We start from the raw sequence: 21,334 nt of genomic DNA, 5'->3' as shown, positions 1-21,334 counted from the left end.
GGAGCAGCAAGCGGTGATAAGGGCAGGCAACTGCACGATCACCTCTGAACGCTCAATCAAACTCTTGGGGTAATAATCGACGATAAGCTCACCTTTGGTAGCCACGTCAATTACGCCTGCAAGCGTGCCTCCACAGCTATAGTGGCATTGTCCCGGATGATGTCCAATAGCTCTGCGGTTTATGCCAGCAAGCGCAAGCTTCTGGCTAGCGTTGCTCTGTCCATACTGAGGTATGGGGGACCAGCTTGGGGCACGGCCCTGCGTATTAACTGCTACAGAACGAAATTAGAAAGTACGTATAGGCTCATGTGCCTAAGAGTTGCGAGCGCGTACCGTACCGTGTCGCACGATGCACTCTGCGTCATCACCGGTATGATGCCTATTGACATCGTTATCGGTGAAGACATAGAGTGCTTTGAAATGCGCGGCACGAGAGGCATCCGCAGGACTGTCAGGTTGGCCTCAATGGTCAAATGGCAGCGTGCGTGGGACAGTTCCACTAAGGGTAGATGGACACATAGGTTGATACCGGAGATAGGTACGTGGGTCAAGAGGCGCCATGGGGAAATCACTTTCCACCTGACCCAGGTCCTTACAGGCCATGGTTGCTTCAGACAGTACCTACACCGGTTCGGACACTCGGCCTCGCCCGAGTGTCCGGTGTGCGTTGGTTTAGAGGAAACTGCGGAACACGTGTTGTTCGTGTGCCCGCGTTTTCGCACAATGCGTGACCACATGCTTGCCACATGTGGTCTGGACACTACCCCGGACAACCTAGTTCGGAGGATGTGTAAAGATGAAGTTGGCTGGAATGCCGTTTTATCGGCTATCGTCCAAATCGTCTCGGAGCTACACAGAAGGTGGCGCGTGGACTCAAGGATGGCTAGTTCAGGCGCAAATAAGAGGTGGTCCAAGGGTTCGGAGTCGGCTTCATGGGTCATACCGGTGCCCTGTGGTCGAACTCGATCCTTTTATCGAACAAGTGGCCGCGTGAAAAACAACATGGTATCGTCGCTTTCGCGGCGTCGGTCAACCGGGCGGGTTCCGAGCCCGAGGACGGAAAGGGGTCCTCGTCAAGGCTGGGGCAGGCGTAGGCACCGCGTCGGCAAGTCCCTCTGTGTGCTGGCGAATAGGCCCTATCGCAGAAAGGTCAATTTGGGGTGCACGCGGCATCATCATTCTTGATACCAGTCGTGCAGAGGGAAGCAGGCGCGAAGTCGACCCTGCCCACCTTCCGAGGACATAGGGCGTGGTAAGGCCACCTGGAAAGCCGGCAATGCGCTGGCACGATACCATGGTGTTCTTCTAAAAAAGCGAGTCACGATGTTCGATGCTGCAAGGACACGTAGCTAACCTCGAGGGTGCGTTATGTACTGGCCCCCCTTTGAAGTATTACTTTCTGGTTGTACCGAAGGGACGATGGGCTGGGCGGCAATGGAAACGGTTTAGCTGGTCGGGGATGCAGTCCTGCCTCCCTCATTGGAGGTGGCCCCTAACCCAGCACTTCCTGGTCAACCCAGGATGTCTGTTGAGCAGATTCCCCCTCCATTGTTTTAGGAAGAAAAAAAAAAAAACTTGCCCATGTCTTAATCACTCTTTTTTTATTTACTCGCTCACTTACTCACTCACTCATTTACTCACTTTTTTACTCACTCACTCACTCACTTAAGCAGTCACTCATTCTCTCATACAATTATATCTTTATTTATAGGTTTATCGCGTTTGTCTTCTCATTTGTTCATTCAAAAATGAACGATAATCTTCCATTCACTAGTTCGGACTCACTTACTCACTTACTTGCTCACTCACTTGTTCACTCACTCACTCATTCACCCATGGACGTGGGAAATCTACACCCTCATCAACTAGCATTTTGATCGGATTTTACATACAGTCATATATTTATAATACGGTGCACTGGGGTCGCTTTTTACGCAATTTGTCTTTGGTTGTTTTTGGCACTTAGAACTAATAAAGCTTTACGTTTATCGCTCGAAAAAATCTACAAAAAATCGCGGAAAAATTAGGTGAAATTGCAAAAGTCGTGGAATTTGAAGTGACCGAAAAATTGATTAAATCAACCGCGTAAAAGGCGAGCTCGGTGTACATGACACTGTTTTTATATGACAATAAGCAAAAAACAAAGTAATTTGAGTGGTTTACAAATAAAATAGTTTTATGTGCGACGGCAGCATCACTCATATGAAATTTTCTTGCAAGTTTTAGACTAGCAGAGTTTTAGACATCTCGATATTTCCACGAGTCGATGGTCCCTTCAACATCGACTCATGGAGGTTTGACTGTATGTACACCCGATTCTTTTTTTACACGGGGGATGCGTTCCGTGTAAAAAAAGTTTTCAGTTCAAATTTGAAAATCCGTGTAAAAAGAGTTTCATGATTTCTCGACGAATCATGCAAAATGGAGCAACTTTGCAAAAATTTTGTATGGGATTTTTTTTACATGGCCGTGTAAAAAAAATCCGTGTAAAAACAGAATCGGGTGTATAGGCAAATATTTTAAAAAATCTACATTTTTAAAATTTTTGATATAGGGCACTGCAAGAAAGAAGTTCTTCAAAGTTCGATAGTTGAAAAACATTCTGAAAAATAATGAAATTTACATACAATGTGACTGGGATATTATTGGCCATAATTATTTGGCGACTCAAACTTTGATGTAACTTAATTTTACGTTTCGCTTAATGTGCAATCCATTTTAAATCTAAATTAAAATGTACGTCACTCTTAGGTATTCATATCATATTTCAAAATCAATATGCGTAGCGCTGTGGAAATCTATTCAGTAAGACATAAACTTACGCCGCGCGGCATGACGAAAAATCTTCGTCACCTTGAACGACAGTTAAGTGAGAAAAACTACGAGAGCCGCTATAGTCCAGTTCTTTGTTTCGTGTGCTGTTTTAATCTAACTAACGCGAAGCTAGCTAGACTACTCTAGCTAGACTAGCTAGACCACTAACAGCAATTTCGTCCTGTAGGACCACCAATTTTCTATCAAACTTTGCCAGCACTAAATAAGAAGATATTTCCTCATGCAGGTACCATGTAGTTGTCATTATGTTTTTGGAAAATTTGTCCAGTCACTCGTTGTCATTCCGTAACAATAAAGTTGTACTTCAATATTTATAAATTGTAAAAATACTGATGCTAATAAGTTGCAAGGCCAACTAACCAGTGAGAAACTAAGATCCACGAAAGAAAAGCAAAATACCTTGACATCGTTATGAACCTGTTGGAAATTGTAGGCGAGGGTAGCAATTTGCGACGGCTTCGTGTCGCTGTGTGCTACCAATTAGGTGGAGTGCGCACAGTGCACGTGTAGTCGTCACACAGAGAATAACTGGAACTGGGATAATTGGGCACTAGAATCCAGTCAAGAATGTTTTGCCTTTCTTGTTGACTCATATCGTGTGGAAACAAACATTAAACTAGTCGACTTTATGATCTAAAACCTAGAAAAATCAATCATCCGTTTTGCTAATTCACTTTAATTTTCCCCGTACTTTAGCTATGTTAGTTTAATATTTAATTCTATCAAATTTGCTTGAATTTCCATCATTATTACTAAAAAGGTTCACAAATTGTCCACAAACGTTCACATGGGCTTCACTCGAAACAATTCAACAACGTAGTGTGAATCTCCTGTTTGGATGAAAAAGTGATAAACAATAAATTAATATACAATTCAGTTCTTTTTTCCCAAAATTTTATTCATCGCTTATTCATAGTTTATTATTTTTTTATTTATTCGGCGAAAATAACGTAACATATGTACCTAGATATCAAAACGCTGCCTGTAATGAACACAACTCGATTTATATGCAAATACACTGCCACCGCAAGCATAAATATCCTATATTGATATATTTTTCATATCAATATGGGATAGTTATGCTTTTGGCAGCAGTACCAGGGGGAAATATGTAATAATATTTTATTGGTATTCGAACGTAAATCGTAGTATGTATTATTGGGGAAATGTCTCAACTCTGGGGTCGCTTTTCACGCGGTGTGTTTCGCTTGGTTCTGTATTTTGAATTTATTGAAACATTTAGCTGGCTCCCCGAATAAATCCACACAAAAATCAAAGAACAATCAGGTGGTACTTTGAAAGTTGTAGCAATCGAGGAGGGCCAAGAAATTGATGAAATCCAACCAAAACGACCCCAGTATACAAGACTAGAAGAAAAGTTCCACTACATTTTTTGTACCTCAAAACTATTCCATTTTTACAAAAATCATCATCTGTTTTATGAATTTTGGGTAGCTGTCAAAGCTAGGACTATAACGTCGATGTTCTGCTCAATTAAGTACGTAATCAGTTTCGTTGATGCATCTGCATTATAAAACCATTTCCCCATTTATTTTAGAAACAAACACAAATAAAATTCCACTCATTTGTCATTTGTGCTATCGAAACAACATAGCACAAATAGTCGATCACCATAACGTTCAAACAAAAACACGTTTTTTACAAATGATATTTCCACTTCCTACGTTTTGTCCTACGACCACATGGCACTCGACGAAAACACTGATCAATCATCTTCTCTCCAACTGCAATAAACATCCATTTTCGATATTCAGCATCACCCCGTACGAGATCTTCAGTTGTTCGAAAGTAAGCGAAGTCTTCAGTCGATATTTTCTCAATATGTGCGCCGCTGTAATTTTCATGGAAATCCGAGCATACCGCAATCCCATGCAGTTTCTCGGCCCTGCGCTGAATGGAAGATAGGCATAGGGATGTCGTTGGGCCGCTTTTTCCGGAAGGAAATTATCCGGATCAAACTGCTCAGCGTTCGGGCCCCAAATGTCTGGATCCCTGTGGATCTGATAGACGCCCAGAATTATATTGCAATTGGCCGGTATTGTGTGATGATCTGTAACGAAACAAAATGCGATCAATATCTATTTAAAATTACTGTAGGTCATGACCAAATTACCGTTGAGCTTCACTTCACCATTGGTCACTCGACCCATTATAGGAACGACGGGAAACAGTCTCATAGTCTCTTTGCATACCATGTCGAGATACTTCATGTTGACGGCATCATCTGCCGATACAAATTGGTCCTCATCCGGGCAAACTCCGATGATCTCCTGATAGCAGCGTTCTTGCACTTCGGGGTATATCGCAATGAGCAATAAAATGTAACTCAGTGACTTGGCCGTTGTATCATTACCCGCAAAAAGTGCCATGTCAATGTGTGAGAACAGCTCATTTTGTGTCGGTTGATCAACTGTTTGCATGTACTTCATCAGACATTGAATGAAATTGTCCGTTTTGGTTGATTTACAGGCTTCGTTGTTACCTTGTTCATTCAGTTTAATTCTGCTCAAAATATTTGCAGTTATGTCATGATGGGCTCTTAGCAGTTCTTGCTCAATCTTGTAAGCGTTTGTCATGCGGTAAATGAGTTCAGGATACAGCCAAACGCTAAATAACCTTACTGATATAATTTTCATATAATCATTCATCATGTCTACGGTTTTGTCTCCATCAGGAGATATCTGCATCCCAAAATCACAACCAAATGCTGTTTCTGTAATTAAACAATAATATATTTTCTGTAAAACACGATCACATACAAAATATGCGGATCTTTATTTTACCATAAATCTGGTCTAGGAAACATTTGGATATATCTCTACTGTAGTCCCGTTCAGGTTTTCCAACATGTTGCCCAAGCAAATCAGCGAGGATTGCGCTTTTGTTGTTGAATATTGGAATAAAACTTCCGAGTATAGACGGACCAAGAGAGGAGCTCATCGATTTACGTTGAACTTTCCACAAGTGACCTACGCAGTTGAACGAAAAACTTGCTCTGTTAAACGCTGTGCAACTAAATCCAACTGAAACATACCTACCGGGTGCACTTATCAGCGTTCCAGGAACTCTCAGAAATGAATATTGCAGGGATTTGTCGAGACAGTTCTGCGAGTTTAGAACCACACGGGCCTGGTCGGGATCGAAAATAGCTACCTGTGGCGAGGGTCCCAGATGGACGCACACCGGCGAAGGGAATTCGGCGAAATACTTGAGCTTGTCGACAATCGATTCTAAAAGCGAGAGAAAAAAAATAAAAGATTCACAATTACAAAGTTTCCGTTATTTCTTTTGAGCTATGCAAAAAGAATGCATTAATGAATAAGCGTTTACGAAAACAAAGTCGACAATAATTTACAATGTAGACTAGTGGTTAAACGGGGGAAATCATTGAAGATGTTAGTTGCGTAGCCCTAAACGTGCAGCGCTCTCTGGTTCTCTTCATTTGCAACCCTTTAAAACCCCGCCTTAAGAGGCTTCCCTTAGTCGTGCGGTAAGAAGCTGCGAGGCGGCAATGTGCCAGTGGGGGGTAAAATTCCAATAAGAAGAAGAAGAAGAAGAAGAAGAAGGGGCCTGGACATATAATACGTTTCCGCTGTACTTGACAGTTTTCCCATGGGAAATGTGTCAAACGCAACACAAACGTATCCTATGTGGAGGGCTCTTTACACTTGATCCTGATTCGACAAACGATACACGAATCAACCGTATCAGTTTCGCCGGAAAACCATGTTCTAACATAATTTGCCATCATTCATTTAGTTTCACTCAATCGTACGTTGCTTTGAAATCAATGAACAGATGATGTGTCTGCAAGTTGTACTCCCGGAATTTATCTCAGGGTAACATTCGATCCGTCGTTGACCGGTGGTTCCTGTGGTGGTTTCGTTTTTCAGCTGCTCTGGTCTCCTTGCAAAGATCTCTTTTCAATCGGGTACCCGAAACCAATATCCGGCTTCTGGTAACGTTATTCTCGTCACTTAATCTCCTACACTCCACAACGAACCAACCCGTCCTGGGTCACCTCTGTGCGGTGCCTATCACTTCTCGTGCTGTTGAGCTAACTAGCAAGATCACGATCTGTATCGATATGCGATCACGATATAGGAGAATAAAAATCTCAAAGAGCACCTAAATAAACGGTGGAGTAAATTTTTGTTGCGGGAACTTCTTGATTTTTATACAAAAAATGTAAGCTTTTTATGCAGAAACTGTATTAAAAAATAATACAAAGTTGTAGGACTTCAAAAAAATGATTGTATTACATTTTCCGAATTTCTATATGTCATATTTGTATACAGATTTTATATGGTTTTAAAGCAGAAGTGTTTCCTTCTAATCGAGAAACCACTTGTCACAAAATTTTACATTAATACGTCTAAGTTAATGTACCAAATGCGTACCTATGCGTACTATTAAACTGGCAAGTCAACTGGGATCGGTACGAAACCAATAGCAATACATGGTTTCCCTACACGATTTATATATTTTCAAATCGGATATTCTAGATCAGCGGTTCTCAACCTGGGGTACATGTACCCCTGGGGGTACCTTCGCTGGCCTCAGGGGGTACCTCGGACAAAAATGCGTAATGGCGGATGTTTAACAGTTCCAATGAAAACTTTTCAATAAAGATCTGATTGAGACAAAAAAATGTTGAATGATATGTTAAGAATAAGCTTCTGAACTAAAATCTAGAATCTGAAGGTTCGGAAGCACCCATTTAAGAGGCTTAAGGGCAATCCTCGCGGAATCCAAATTTAAAAGTACTCGCAAGACACTCGACAGCCTCCTTTTAAAAAACCTTTTAAGAGGCTCGGAAGTCTCTTTTCAAGAGACTCGAAAACCATCTTTCAAGAAGCTCAGAGCCCTTCTTTCAAGAGACCCGGAAGCTTCCTTCAAAAGGCTTGGAAATCTCCTTTCAAGAGGCACGGAAGCCTCCTTTCAAGAGGCTCGGAATCCTCCTTTCAAGATTCCAAATTTAAAAGTACTCGCAAGACACTCGACAGTCTCCTTTTAAAAGGCTCGGAAGTCTCTTTTCAAGAGACTCGAAAACCTTCTTTCAAGAAGCTCAGAGCCCTTCTTTCAAGAGACCCGGAAGCTTCCTTTCACGAGGCTTGAAAGCCTCAATTCAAAAGGCTTGGAAATCTCCTTTCAAGAGGCACGGAAGCCTCCTTTCAAGAGGCTCGGAAGCCTCCTTTCAAGAGGCTCGGAAGCCTCCTTTCAAGAGGCTCGGAAGCCTCCTTTCAAGAGGCTCGGAAGCCTCCTTTCAAGAGGCTCGGAAGCCTCCTTTTAAGAGGCTCGGAAGCCTCCTTTCAAGAGGCTCGGAAGCCTCCTTTCAAGAGGCTCAGGAAGCCTCCTTTCAAGAGGCTCAAGCCTCCTTTCAAGAGGCTGGAAGCCTCCTTTCAAGAGGCTCAGAGCCTCCTTTCAAGAGGCTCAGAAGCCTCCTTTCAAGAGGCTCAGGAAGCCTCCTTTCAAGGGGCTCAGGAAGCCTCCTTTCAAGAGGCTGGAAGCCTCCTTTCAAGAGGCTCAGGAAGCCTCCTTTCAAGAGGCTCAGGAAGCCTCCTTTCAAGAGGCTCCAGCCTCCTTTCAAGAGGCTCAGGAAGCCTCCTTTCAAGAGGCCTGGAAGCCTCCTTTCAAGAGGCTCGGAAGCCTCCTTTCAAGAGGCTCGGAAGCCTCCTTTCAAGAGGCTCGGAAGCCTCCTTTCAAGAGGCTCAGCAGCCTCCTTTTAAGAGGCATGGAAGCCTCCTTTCAAGAGGCTCGGAAGCCTCCTTTCAAGAGGCTCGGAAGCCTCCTTTCAAGAGGCTCGGAAGCCTCCTTTCAAGAGGCTTGGAAGCCTCCTTTCAAGAGGCTCGGAAGCCTCCTTTCAAGAGGCTTGGAAGCCTCCTTTCAAGCGGCTCGGAAGCCTCCTTTCAAGAGGCTCGGAAGCCTCCTTTCAAGAGGCTCGGAAGCCTCCTTTCAAGAGGCTCGGAAGCCTCCTTTCAAGAGGCTCGGAAGCCTCCTTGCAAGAGGCTCGGAAGCCTCCTTTCAAGAGGCTCGGGAGCCCCCTCTCAAGAGGCTATGAAACCTCCTTCCAAGAATCTTAGAAGCCTTCTTTCAAGTGCCTCAGAACCCTTTTTTCAAGAGGCTAAACTTAATTTGAATTGGAAAGTTCCACGGAATAACGAAAATTTCAAACAACTATGGATGGACCATGTATATAATGGAGAGCAGGGCTGGATTTTGCCGGAAGGGGGGCCCGGGGCCATGGCTCCCCGAACCTCCCCAAAATCAGACCCTGATGAAGAGCCATATGTCCCGTTAGTTTTCTGGTCCGTTTTCATATATCTGGTTAGTTACGCTAATTTTCATTACGGCGGTAAAAATAAGGGGTACCTCAATGAATGAAAAATATCGAAGGGGTACCTCGCAAGAAAAAGGTTGGGAACCGCTGTTCTAGATTGTCCAAATCATTCTAGAATTAAGATCAATTGGTCTATCATGTTGGCATGGCACGGAAAATGCTGGGTAAAGCATACCATTGATACTTCGCGTACCTGAAGGAATAAAATAAACCACATCTCGCGGTCCTTAGCCTCTTACCCAGCAACTCCTATCCCTACCTCCCCGTGGTGCTGGCCGGGATACGAGCAACCTTAGGGAAGCAACCGGAGGTGCAAATCTTACTGAGCGTCTGTTATCCATGTCAGGATCGGCTCACAACAGCGTCTGTTCTCCATGTTAGGGGCGGCTGATCATCGTCCGAGTGCCAGCGAGGGACTCTAAGTGAAACTGTGCACCATGGTCCACCGGTAATAAGGAGGAATGGTCCTCCGGAAATTTAGGAGGTTTGGTGTCATGCCCTGCAAGCCAGCCAAAAAAAAACATAAGCAACGAACAATCAACAAGAGAGTACGGACCGGAACCATCGACGAAAACCACTGGGACGAAAAGGGACTAGCGATTGGAAACTCGGTTCGTGGAACTGCAAATCTATCAACTTCATTGGAAGCACACGGATACTCGCCGATGTGCTCGAGGACCGTGGATTCGGCATCGTAGCGCTGCAGGAGGTTTGTTGGAAGGGATCAATGGTGCGAACGTTTAGAGGTAATCATACCATCTACCAGAGCTGCGGCAACACACACAAGCTGGGAACAGCTTTCATAGTGATGGGCGACATGCAAAGGCGCGTGATCGGATGGTGGCCGATCAACAAGAGAATGTGCAGGTTGAGGATCTAAGACCGGTTCTTCAACTTCAGCATAATCAACGTCCATAACCCATACTCCGGAAGCACTGATGATGATAAGGACGCATTCTACGCACAGCTGGAAAGTGAGTACGACAGCTGCCCAAGCCACGACGTCAAAATCATCATAGGAGATTTGAACGCTCAGGTTGGCCATAAGGAGGAGTTTAAACCGACTATTGGAAAGTTCAGCGCTCACCGGCTGACGAACAAAAATGGCCTACGACTAATTGATTTCGCCGCCTCCAGGAATATAGCCATTCGCAGCACCTACTTCCAACACAGCCTCCCGTGTCGGTACACCAGGAGATCACCACTGCAGACAGAATCATAAATTGACCACGTTCTGATTGATGGCCGGCACTTCTCCGACATTATCGACGCCAGGATATATCGTGGCGCTAACATCGACTCTGACCACTATCTGGTGCTGGTTAAACTGCGCCCAAAACTATCCGTCATCAACAATGTTCGGTACCGACGACCGCCGCGGTACGACCTAGAGCGACTTAAGCAACCTGATGTCGCCACTGCACACGCGCAGCATCTCGAGGCAGCGTTGCCGGAAAAGGGTGAGCTCGAAGGGGCCCCTCTTCAGGACTGCTGGAATGCAGTCATTAACGACGCAGCGGAGAACAACGTCGGGTATGTGGGACGAAGTCGACGGAACGATTGGTTCGACGAAGAGTGCAGACAGCAAGGTACCCGGCAGAACGTGGAACGTTATAGACGAAAGCGGAGACAGAAAACCCACCTTTTTCAGGAGAAGAAGCGCCGCTTTTTTTTTTTTTTTTTTTTTTTTACCAGGGAGAATGCATTTACACACTAACCCAGTACACGTGCATTGTAGTTGCCAAACTACCACACGGAAGTGTACTGGAGTGTCGGACTCGACCATACCGGTAATACCGACTAAACTCCCTTGGGCTCCACCATCGTTTCCCCCAGGAACTACCTCGCAGTACTACTTCTGGGGGATGGCAGTACTAAACGTACTCGCTCGTTCTCGCTCACACAGGCACCCGTCCCGTGCGAGACTGACTTGGGTGCTCGCTCTATCGCACCCTCAAACACACCCTACATACTCTGTTGCACCTCTGTCATGCCGTGCGGGTCTAACTTGTGTGCCCACCCTTCTCATGCCATGTGGGTCTAACTTGTATGCCCACCCAAACCCTTGATTCATGCTCATACACTCCATGCTTGCACACTACGCTAACGCTCCTATGGGTCTGACTTGTGTGCCCACCCTTCTCATGCCGTGCGGGACTAACTTTTGTGCCCACCCTTCTCATGCCGTGTGGGACTAATTCTATGCCCACCTTTATCGTACCATGTGAGACTGCTCACCTCTTTCATTCAGTTCGCGCTGACACATACTACTCGAGTCATTCGACCTAACACTCCCTCTGGCATCCCTTGTGGGACTATTCGCTTAGGTTCCCACTTCTGACATACCATGTGAGTCTGACTCACCTCATTCATGCCATATGAGACTAGCTCAACACGACTCAACTCATTCCTTTCGTACCGTGTGAGACTGACTTGGATGCTCCCCCACACTCCTCTGCCACGCCACGGGGTATCAGTAGTCGTAGGAACCAACATTCCTGCGCTACTCCCAGCGCGGCGTGTGCAGTCCATACATACACCTATTCATTCACCCTTCTGCCATGCTTCGAGGTGACGATCTCGGTTGCCACCCGCTGCGCCATTACCTCTGCATGGGCAGACCATTCACACACTTCTTCGCGTTCGGCACTTTCGCTCTAACTTACCAATCACAAGTTAGTCATGCTTGTCGATTGTTGCTCGGCGCGCCAGATTCTCTGCAAGCTGCAGGCAATCTGAGTGGTTGCAGTCGAGACTGCGTTCCACTTCTCCACCGCTTGACACATCCTTTGGATAAGATTATCCGGAGTTGTGTCCCGGCCGCAAACGTCTAGCATTGCTCTTCTTTCGACGTCGAAACGAGGACATACGAACAGTATGTGCTCTGCAGTTTCGTCAACACCTGGGCAGTCAGGGCAGACGGGGACCTCCGCGTGTCCAAACCTGTGGTGGTACTGTCGGAAACAGCCATGGCCTGACAGGAATTGTGTCAGATGGAAGTGAACCTCCCATGGGGTCTCCCCACCCAGCTTGATATGTTAGGAATCAGCCGGTGGGTCCACCTACCTTTCGAGGAGTTATCCCACTCGCGCTGCCATCTGGCAACCGAAGTCACCCTGGTACGCTCGCGGGCTCCTCTGGTGCCACGTAGGTCAAAACACTCCTCGTCCTCCCGGATGACCAGCCCGACTGGCATCATACTCGCTATCACGCAGGATGCGTCGCGCGATACCGTGCGGTAGGCCGATATCACCCTGAGACACATCAAGCGGTAGGTGCTCTCCAGTTTCTGCAGGTAACTGGTTACCCCCAGTGCTTTTGCCCAGGACGGGCCGCCGTACCTAAGAATAGATGCGGCAACGCCTGCCAGTAGCCTACGTCTACTGGCGCACACCTTGGAGCTGTTGGACATCATCCTCGATAATGCCGCCACAGCAGTCGAAGCCTTCTTGCACGCATATTCGACATGGCTACCGAAGGTAAGCTTGTCGTCTATGATGACCCCAAGAATCTTCAGACTCCGCTTTGGAGTGATCGCGACGTCTCCCACGTGTACAACTGCATGTTGTGCCGACTTACGGTTGCTGACGATAACCACCTCCGTCTTATGTTGAGCGAGCTCAAGGCCTCTCGCACTCATCCAGTCCGCCACAGTGCTGATCGCGTGTTCTGCGGTTAGCTCTACTTCGGGGATTGACTCCCCGTAGACCTCTAGGGTTACATCGTCAGCAAAGCCGACAATCTTCACACCAGGAGGGAACTTTAGCTTCAGAACCCCGTCATACATCAGGTTCCATAGTACCGGACCCAGGATTGACCCTTGCGGGACTCCTGCGGTAATAGGAACACTTTTCTGACCGGCATCGGTCTCGTATAGCAGCACACGGTTCTGGAAGTAGCATTCCAAGATCCGGTACAGTCCCACCGGCAGGCTAAGCCGGTGTAACGAGAGCGCGATGGCATCCCAGCTTGCGCTGTTGAATGCGTTCTTCACGTCCAGTGTCACCAACGCACAGTATCGAATTCCTCGCCTTTTCCGTTGGATCGCTACCTCTGCAGTCTTGAGGACTGAATTGATAGCGTCCACCGTGGACTTACCCTTCCGAAAACCAAACTGGTTACTCGACAGGCCATCCGTACCCTCTGCATACGGGGTGAGCCTGTTGAGGATAATCCTCTCGAGCAGTTTACCCGTCGTGTCGATCAGGCAAATTGGTCTGTACGCCGATGGGTCACCCGGAGGCTTCCCGGCCTTCGGCAGCAGTACCAACTTCTGCCTTTTCCATCTCTCAGGGAAACAACACTCATCCAGGCATCTCTGCATAGCTAGCCTGAACATGTTCGGGTTCGCTATGATCGCTGCCTTAAGTGCACTGTTTGGAACTCCATCGGGGCCTGGAGCTTTGTTCATCCCAAGGGTGTTAGCCACTGCGAGTAACTCTTCGTTCGTCACCGGAGCCACCATTTCGGCCACACTCCCAGCGCCTTGCAGCGCAGGAGGAGGCCAGGGACTTGTGGCTCGGGACGGGAAGAGTACTTCGATAATCCTCGCCAACCGGTCCGGTGACCGTTCGGGGGGTGAAGAGCCCCCTTTGGTCTTGGCCATCGCGATCCTATAGGCGTCACCCCACGGATTCGCATTGGCACCCTCGCACAGGTTGTCGAAGCACGCTCTCTTGCTGCTCTTGATGGCCTTGTTAAGGGCCAGTCTCGCAGCTTGAAACACTTCCCGGCGGACCGCTCTTTCCTCCTCGATGCGGGCTCGTTGCGTCCTACGTCTAGCCTTGAGGCAGGCTGATCGTAGGGCTGCAATTTCGGCACTCCACCAGTATACCGGGCGTCTGCCATTTCTTGGCAGGGCTTTCCTCGGCATAGTAGCGTCGCACGCGCGTGATAGGACAGCTATCAGCGCATCCCCGCTTAGACTGTCGGTGTTGGCCTCCAGTCCCAGGGCCGCGGTGAAAACTTCGCTGTCGAAGTGAGTGGTCTTCCACCCACGGACCTGACAAGGATCTCCCGCCCTCGGACGCTGCACACCATAATTGATCTTGAAGCGAATTGCTAGGTGATCACTATGGGTGTAGCCCTCGTCTACCCTCCAGTCTAGGTCCGAGACCAGACTAGGGCTGACAAGCGTTACATCTATCCATGACTCGACCCCATTCCTACGGAATGTGCTACTGGCTCCGTCATTGACAAGCACTGCGTCGAGTTTTGCAAGTGCCTCGAGTAACGCTTGTCCCCTCTGATTGGTGCAGCGGCTGCCCCATTCCACTGCCCAAGCATTAAAGTCTCCCGCTATAACGAACGGGCTCCGACCTACTAGGTCGGCCGATAGCCTGTCGATCATCTGGTTGAACTGTTCCATTGGCCACCTTGGTGGGGCGTAGCAGCTACAATAGAACACCCCGTTGATCTTGGCTATCGCGACACCCTCCGCGGAGGAGTGTACAACCTCTTGAACGGGGAACCTTCCTGTTGTGCAAATTGCCGCCGACCTAGACCCGTCCGCCACCCAGTTGCCGTTGCCGGCAGGGACGTTGTACGGGTCGGACAGGAGGGCGACATCGATCCTCGACTCCGAGACCGCCTGCCACAGCAGCTGCTGGGCAGGTGCACAGTGATTCAGATTCAGCTGTGTTACTTGCACGGCTTTTTCCGATTGGCTTCTCCGAAGGGACACGCAGGCCCGCCCATAGCATGGTTCCGGGCCTGCTTCTTACTGGCGCAGATAAGGCACCTAGGTGCCTTGTCGCATTCCTGTGCTTTGTGTCCCTCCTCGCCGCAGCGACGACACATCTTGCTTCGGTCTGGGCCCTTGCAGTCATAAGACTTGTGCCCGGACTCAAGGCACCGGTAGCACCTGTCCACTGAAGGTGGCTGCAGCACGCTTACTGGGCATACTGACCAGCCGATCTTCAGCTTCCCTTTCTCGATGACCTTTTTGGCGTCAGCCACCGGTAGTCTGAGATAAGCTACCTGCGTACCAAAGAATCCCCCTCTTAGACGTACAGAGGACCGCTCAACCTCTGTGCCGCACTGCTCTTTGACGGCAGAGACGACGTCTTCCGCGGTCGTGACCTCATCCAGCTGCTTACACTGGAGGGTCACTTCCGCACCCAACGACCTAACCTGAGCGCCGTCACCCAAGACCTCCTGGGCAAGCTTTTTGTAAGCCACCCCGCTGGATTGCGCGCCACGCTTCAGTACCAAGATCATTTCACCGTTCTTGGTACGTCTAACGCTGCGCACGTCCTGGCCCAGGGCCGATAGGCTATCGGCCGCTCGCAGCGATTTAAGGACATCGGCGTATTTGTCCTTGTCGGTTTTCACCAACAAGGCCTCGCCTCTGTCTCTCACTTTCTTCATTGGTCGAGGGTGTTCGACTTCCGCCCCTACTGACCAGTTGCCAAGGATTCGCATCCCCTTCGGCGGGTACCGATGGCTGGCTGGGGCCAGCTTGTGGCTCAGCAACTTGTGCCTGTCTAGTGCCTTTCGCCTTCTTGGGCATACGCCCTTCAGGCTCCGGTGCACCATCCAGGCGACGCTTCGCCTTAATGGTAGCGCGTTTGGGTCGCTTCTTACTTGGCGTTTTCTTGCCCTCACTGGCCGTAAGGGCGGTCGCCTCTTTCGCCGCAGTAACACCGCTAGGGGAGGAGAGGGCCTTGGTCTGCGTACCTTTGGCTACCCTCTCTGCTTCCGCTACACGCCTGATATAAGCGACCTGTTCTTGTCTTGCGACACGAACAGCTCGCCGGAGCACCAACAGGCTCTGCTTGAGCTCCTTGTTGGTGTTCTGCCTGCCGCTTACGAACTCGATGATCTCATCGAGTTGCTCGGCCACCACCCGTATCCCGGGTAGTGGTTCGTCAGGCGTGCAGGCAGGGCTACTCCCCACCACCGCTGGAGACTCTTCGGTGCTGCCAATAGCAACAGCCGTCACTCCACTTGCCCCCTCTTTAATAGGGGACCTCGCTAGGCCCCTTTTGGCAAAGGGGTCCGTCACCTCCAACTCCAAAGATAGGTTTCGTTCAATACTCATTTCTAATGGGTCCCCCTTGCGGCTGCCGCCGAATCCTACTGGAGTAGTCGCCTTTAGTGATCCCATGGTTATCTATGCCTGCCTTGCGGCAAGCAGGGAGGCCATGCGAGGGTTGACACTTGCGTGTTCAGAGCCAGATCAGCGCAAGTCAGGAAAGGGCATCTGAGCCTACTCCCACCCAGTAGGCAAAACTGGATGGCAGGATTGGGCAGCGTGCTACAAGGCCCGCCACGGTTTTATGGGACGGAAGACAGCCTAGCCATTAGCCCACTCGCCGTTTCGAGTCAGTGTCACCCGACCCTACTAAGAGAGTAGAATGTCAGACTGCCAGCCCTCACTTCACAATATAACAATATCCAAATACGAAACCAGTACACGCAACCAGTATGCCATAATCAGGGTCTTACTGATATCAACCCTGATGTGCCAGTGGCACTCTCTGGGCTTGTGCTTTTGAAGCGGCACACAGTCGCTTTGATAGAGTCTGCTTACGGGCACTTGTGGTTTTTTGGGAGGGATTTTAGCAGAGCCCACTGCTAAATCCCACCACGCCCTAGGCAGTTCTCCCTGACTCACAGACAGCTGGGGAGGGGTCGTCAAGCCCTTGGACATGGTCCCTGCTGCCCCCAAGAAGCGCCGCCTGGAAGAAGCGGAGTGCGAGGAGATGGAACAGCTGTGCCGCTCTCAAGAAACACGCAAGTTCTTCCAGAAGCTCAACGCATCCCGCAAAGGCTTCGTGCCGCGAGCCGAAATGTACCGGGATAAGGATGGGAGCATCTTAGCGGACGAACGTGTGGTGATCGATAGGTGGAAGCAGCACTACGAGGAACATTTGAATGACGCTGAGAGTACAGGCAGTGAAAGTCAAGGCAGATGACCACGTCAGTTCAGCGGACGATGGAAGCCAACCTTGAGGGAAGTTAAGGATGTCATCCAACAGCTAAAGACCAATAAAGCAGCTGGTAATGATGGCATCGGAGCTGAGCTCATCAAGATGGGTCCGGAAAAGCTAGCCAGTTGCCAGCACAAACTGATAGTCAGAATCTGGGAAACTGAACACGAACAGCTACCGGAGGAGTGGAAGGAAGGGGTTATATGCCCCATCTACAAGAAAGGCGACAAGCTGGAGTGTGAGAACTTTCGAGCGATCACCATCCTTAATGCCGCCTACAAAGTGATATCCCAGATCATCTTTCGTCGTCTGTCACCATTAGTGAATGAATTCGTGGGAAATTATCAAGCCGGTTTCGTTGACGGCCACTCGACAACGTACCAGATCTTTACTGTACGGCAAATTCTTCAAAAATGCCGTGAATTTCCAGGTCCCTACGATCTATTCATCGATTTCAAGGCGGCATCCGACAGTACAGACCGTGTAGAGCTATGGAAAATTATGGACGAGAACAGCTTCCCTGGGAAGCTTACCAGACTGATCAAAGCAACGGTGGATGGTGTGCAAAACTGTGTGAAGATTTCGGGCGAACACTCCAGTTCGTTCGAATCGCGCTGGGGACTAAGACAAGGTGATGGACTTTCGTGCCTGTTCAACATTCAACATTGCGTTAGAAGGTGTCATGCGGAGAGCCGACCGGGTGTAACAGCCGGGGTACGATTTTCAACAGATCCAGTCAATTTATTTGTTTCGGGGATGACATGGACATTGTCGGCCTAACATTTGCAAAGGTAGCAGAACTGTACACCCGCCTGAAACGTGAAGCAACAAAAGTTGGACTGGTGGTGAATGCGTCAAAGACAAAGTACATGGTTGTGGGCGGAACCGAACGCGACAGGGCACGCCTGGGAAACAGATTTACGATAGACGGGGATACCTTCGAGGTGTTCGAGGAATTCGTCTACCTTGAATCCTTGCTAACGGCTGATAACAATGTTAGTCGTGAAATACGAAGGCCTACTACGGGCTCCAGAAGAAACTGCGGTCAAAAAAGATTTGCCACCGCACCAGATGTGTCGTGTACAAGACGCTAATAAGACCGATAGTCCTCTACGGACATGAAACATGGACAATGCTCGAGAAAGACTTGCAAGCACTCGGAGTATTCGAGAGACTGGTGCTTAAGACCATCTTTAGCAGCGTGCCAAATGAACCACGAGCTCGACCAGCTCTACGGCGAACCCAGTATCCAGAAGGTAGCTAAAGCCGGAAGGGTACGATAAGCAGGACATGTTGCAAGAATGCCGGACAGCAACCCTGCAAAGATGGTGTTCGCTTCCGATCCGGCAGGTACGAGACGGCGTGGAGCGTAGCGAGCGAGGTGGGCAGACCAGATGCAAAACGACTTGGCGAGCGTGGGGCGCATTCGAGGATGGAAAGATGCGGCCTCGAACCGTGTATTGTGGCGTCAAATTGTTGATTCAGTGTTATCTGTTTAGATGTAGACTAAATAAATGAAAATGAACAAACAACTTTCAAAATCAGGATCTTCCTCGCCTACAACTGGGATTTGATAAAAGCTACGTTATGCTTCAAATTCTTGCTACACGAGTTAATCATCTTCCAATGTTTAATGCATTCTTAGTGGGTAAGTTTTGGTGAACAATTGATTATGAAAATTGATTACAAAATTTAAATCAAGGATTGAATCCTGACATCAATCGTGCATGCTGAGATTAGAAAATTTCAAGATTTGAAACGATCTTGAAAATAAAGCATGCTTTTTTTAAATCTGAGAATTTAAGGATGCTCTTGAAACACTGCTTGTCACTTTCACGCTAGTATCAATTTTGTTTTTCAGGGTTCATAGAATTTTTCCGATAATCTGATCGCCATGATGGATCAGTTGGATTGTTGGTTCTCTGTGTAATTACAGCTGACCTGGCAATAACGGAGTAGCAACCGTGGGCGGTCAATCATGCTCATGCGAACATGCGTTTTATTTCCATAGCCTGATTTACTGCTGATGTAAAGTATTAAAATTACTGTACTCTGCTGTACCTCAATACAGTTTTTAAGTCAATATGATATAAGTTTTCCAGGATTGCGGTGATTTGGATTTTACCAACTATAGTGTACTATTAGTAAAACTTCCAAAGATTTTAGTTGTTCTCATTGCAAACCATTCACTAATCGGTCTTATCATTTCACACCATCAATTTTTTTTGACCATGTTTCAACAGAATTCTTTCGACAATCGGGACAGCTAGGATAGATTAAAAGCACATAAATAAGTTGAGCTATTGATCCCATTTCAAATCACTTTTTAGGGCTTCCATCTTTCCCAAGACCAAACATTTTCACTCAAATATTTGAAATGTTCCTGAATACTTTCTAAACAACCAATATATCGATTTTTAATCTATCACATACATCCAATACACTTCAATTCACTTGAATTAACGATTCAACACGGAACGATATTTCAGCATTATTAAGGCTTAGTTCATTATAAACTATTTTGATCGTTAAATGTAATTAGTTTTCTTTATTAATTAAATCATAGTGACTACATATTGTCGAAGATTGGTGACGACAAAGGTCAACGATCACTGCATGTTTATTTTACCTGGTGTAAGATTCAGAAACCTATGACCATGCCCGATGATTGGTAACGTCTTTGGACAGGACATGGTAGCCAGGGTTTTATAAAGTTTCCTTCTCGTCCATTGAATATACGAAAACACCGCCAGCACGGTCGCACAAAAATACAGTACGGGAAATAACCACCACATTGGCTCGAGATTCAATTTTAACAATTCACAATCGAAAACAGGCCCACGACAAACCCGACGCACTTCTCACATCCGAATGATTCGGAAGTTCGGTACTTGGTAACATTTATCTCCCCCCACCACGTCGCCAAAACAGATCAAGCATTTCAGAAGCCTAATGCTGCTGACTACTGACCTTTCCATTATGACGTCTAAATTCCGTCGGCCACCTGATCATGAACGCGCAAATGATAGTGAATTTCACGCGCTTGCAACTTTGTAGCATTAAAATGTGGACAACGCGATAAAGTACACCGAAAGAAGACAATAAATTATGTCTTGATATCAGCAAATATCCATGTTAGGGTTAGCATTTACCATTTAGAATGTTCACCTTGTCGTTTCAATACTTATATTTTATAATCGTAAGCTCAATTGCTAAATTCTTCATTTCAACCTAATTTGTAAAACCAGTATGTCCGAAATATCTAAACTTTTCTCACCGTGCACCACACTAATAAACTCGCTCTGCATAAGTCGTTCCATATTTAATAATTGCTTTAAAGCATCGCGTATTAGCAGATCATAACCCGCGTGCGTAAGATCTCGTTACATTGTAAACATCAGTATCGGCTATTGCATTTTGGTGTTAGTCACTCTCTATCCAATATTGTAGTTCAACTTGAAATTAAGCCAATCAATATGTATCGAATCAACCGGTATCATGAGTTAGCATACAAATTATGAAACTTTGTACAGTCACACACATTTATTAGTAGCATTGATAGATAAAAAAAATGAACCAGTGAAACAAATATACTTCAGATTGAATTCATGCAAAATATAACTCAATAATTAATTGTGATGATACTCGACGACCTAAACGACACAGAAATCTTGTGTTTACATATTTTTGCCTTTCTCGTACAATACAGTTTACATTTCACTCTGAAACGAACTATTTATAGTAGGCTCGGAAACCCATGGTGGTATACACCAATCGACTCAGCTCGTCGAACTGATGAAATGTCTGTCTGTCCGTGTGTATGTGTGTACGTAATTATTAACCGATTTTCTCGCAACAAGTCGCGTTCGACGGGAGACAAATCCTAGTTGAACACTATTGAATATAATCACGATCGGTATTGCGTTCAAAAGTCATGTTGAAAAAAGCATATAAGAATGGTTGGAAGCCGTAAGTTAGGTTTTTTAAGCGACAAACGATTGAATCGAGAGAGGCATCATCATCGCTAGGTGGGTTGATCTGGATTTTTATTTACCAGCCCTAGCTTATAATATTAACATCAAACAATATCCCAAACCATCGTGGACTAGTCATTTTCTACTTATTTCTTAGAATTTCTCAAAAATTATATTCCCGTAGGAACTCCACAGAATTTCTCCAGGAAACTTCGCAAAATTTTCTGTGG

At 47.1% G+C, this 21,334-nt stretch overlaps 1 protein-coding gene across 1 annotated transcript; it reads right to left on the bottom strand.

Moving 5' to 3' along the window:
• Nucleotides 1–3,735: 3,735 nt before the first annotated feature.
• On the bottom strand, nucleotides 3,736–19,986 carry LOC134219612 (cytochrome P450 4C1-like). Its single transcript, XM_062698398.1, has 5 exons — nucleotides 19,760–19,986; nucleotides 5,895–6,086; nucleotides 5,640–5,825; nucleotides 4,970–5,569; nucleotides 3,736–4,906 (listed from the first exon to the last, which is right to left on the bottom strand). The coding sequence occupies exons 1-5, from the start codon at nucleotides 19,923–19,925 to the stop codon at nucleotides 4,566–4,568; spliced, it is 1,485 nt and encodes a 494-aa protein (XP_062554382.1). The 5' UTR covers nucleotides 19,926–19,986; the 3' UTR covers nucleotides 3,736–4,565.
• Between the last annotated feature and the right edge of the window lie 1,348 nt (nucleotides 19,987–21,334).

The sequence above is a fragment of the Armigeres subalbatus genome, chromosome 3 (assembly GCF_024139115.2).
Source record: "Armigeres subalbatus isolate Guangzhou_Male chromosome 3, GZ_Asu_2, whole genome shotgun sequence".
Classification (NCBI taxonomy): Eukaryota; Metazoa; Arthropoda; class Insecta; order Diptera; family Culicidae; genus Armigeres; species Armigeres subalbatus.
The sequence above is the reverse complement of the archived record's forward strand: the minus strand, read 5'-3'. Positions and strand labels throughout refer to the sequence as shown.

Coding starts and splice junctions, on each gene's coding strand:
- LOC134219612 (XM_062698398.1), bottom strand. CDS start 19,925: ATGTGGTGGTTATTTCCCGTACTGTATTTTTGTGCGACCGTGCTGGCG. Junction 5,826..5,894: donor AACGCTGATAAGTGCACCCG/GTAGGTATGTTT, acceptor TCAACTGCGTAG/GTCACTTGTGGAAAGTTCAA. Junction 5,570..5,639: donor TTTCCTAGACCAGATTTATG/GTAAAATAAAGA, acceptor GTTTAATTACAG/AAACAGCATTTGGTTGTGAT.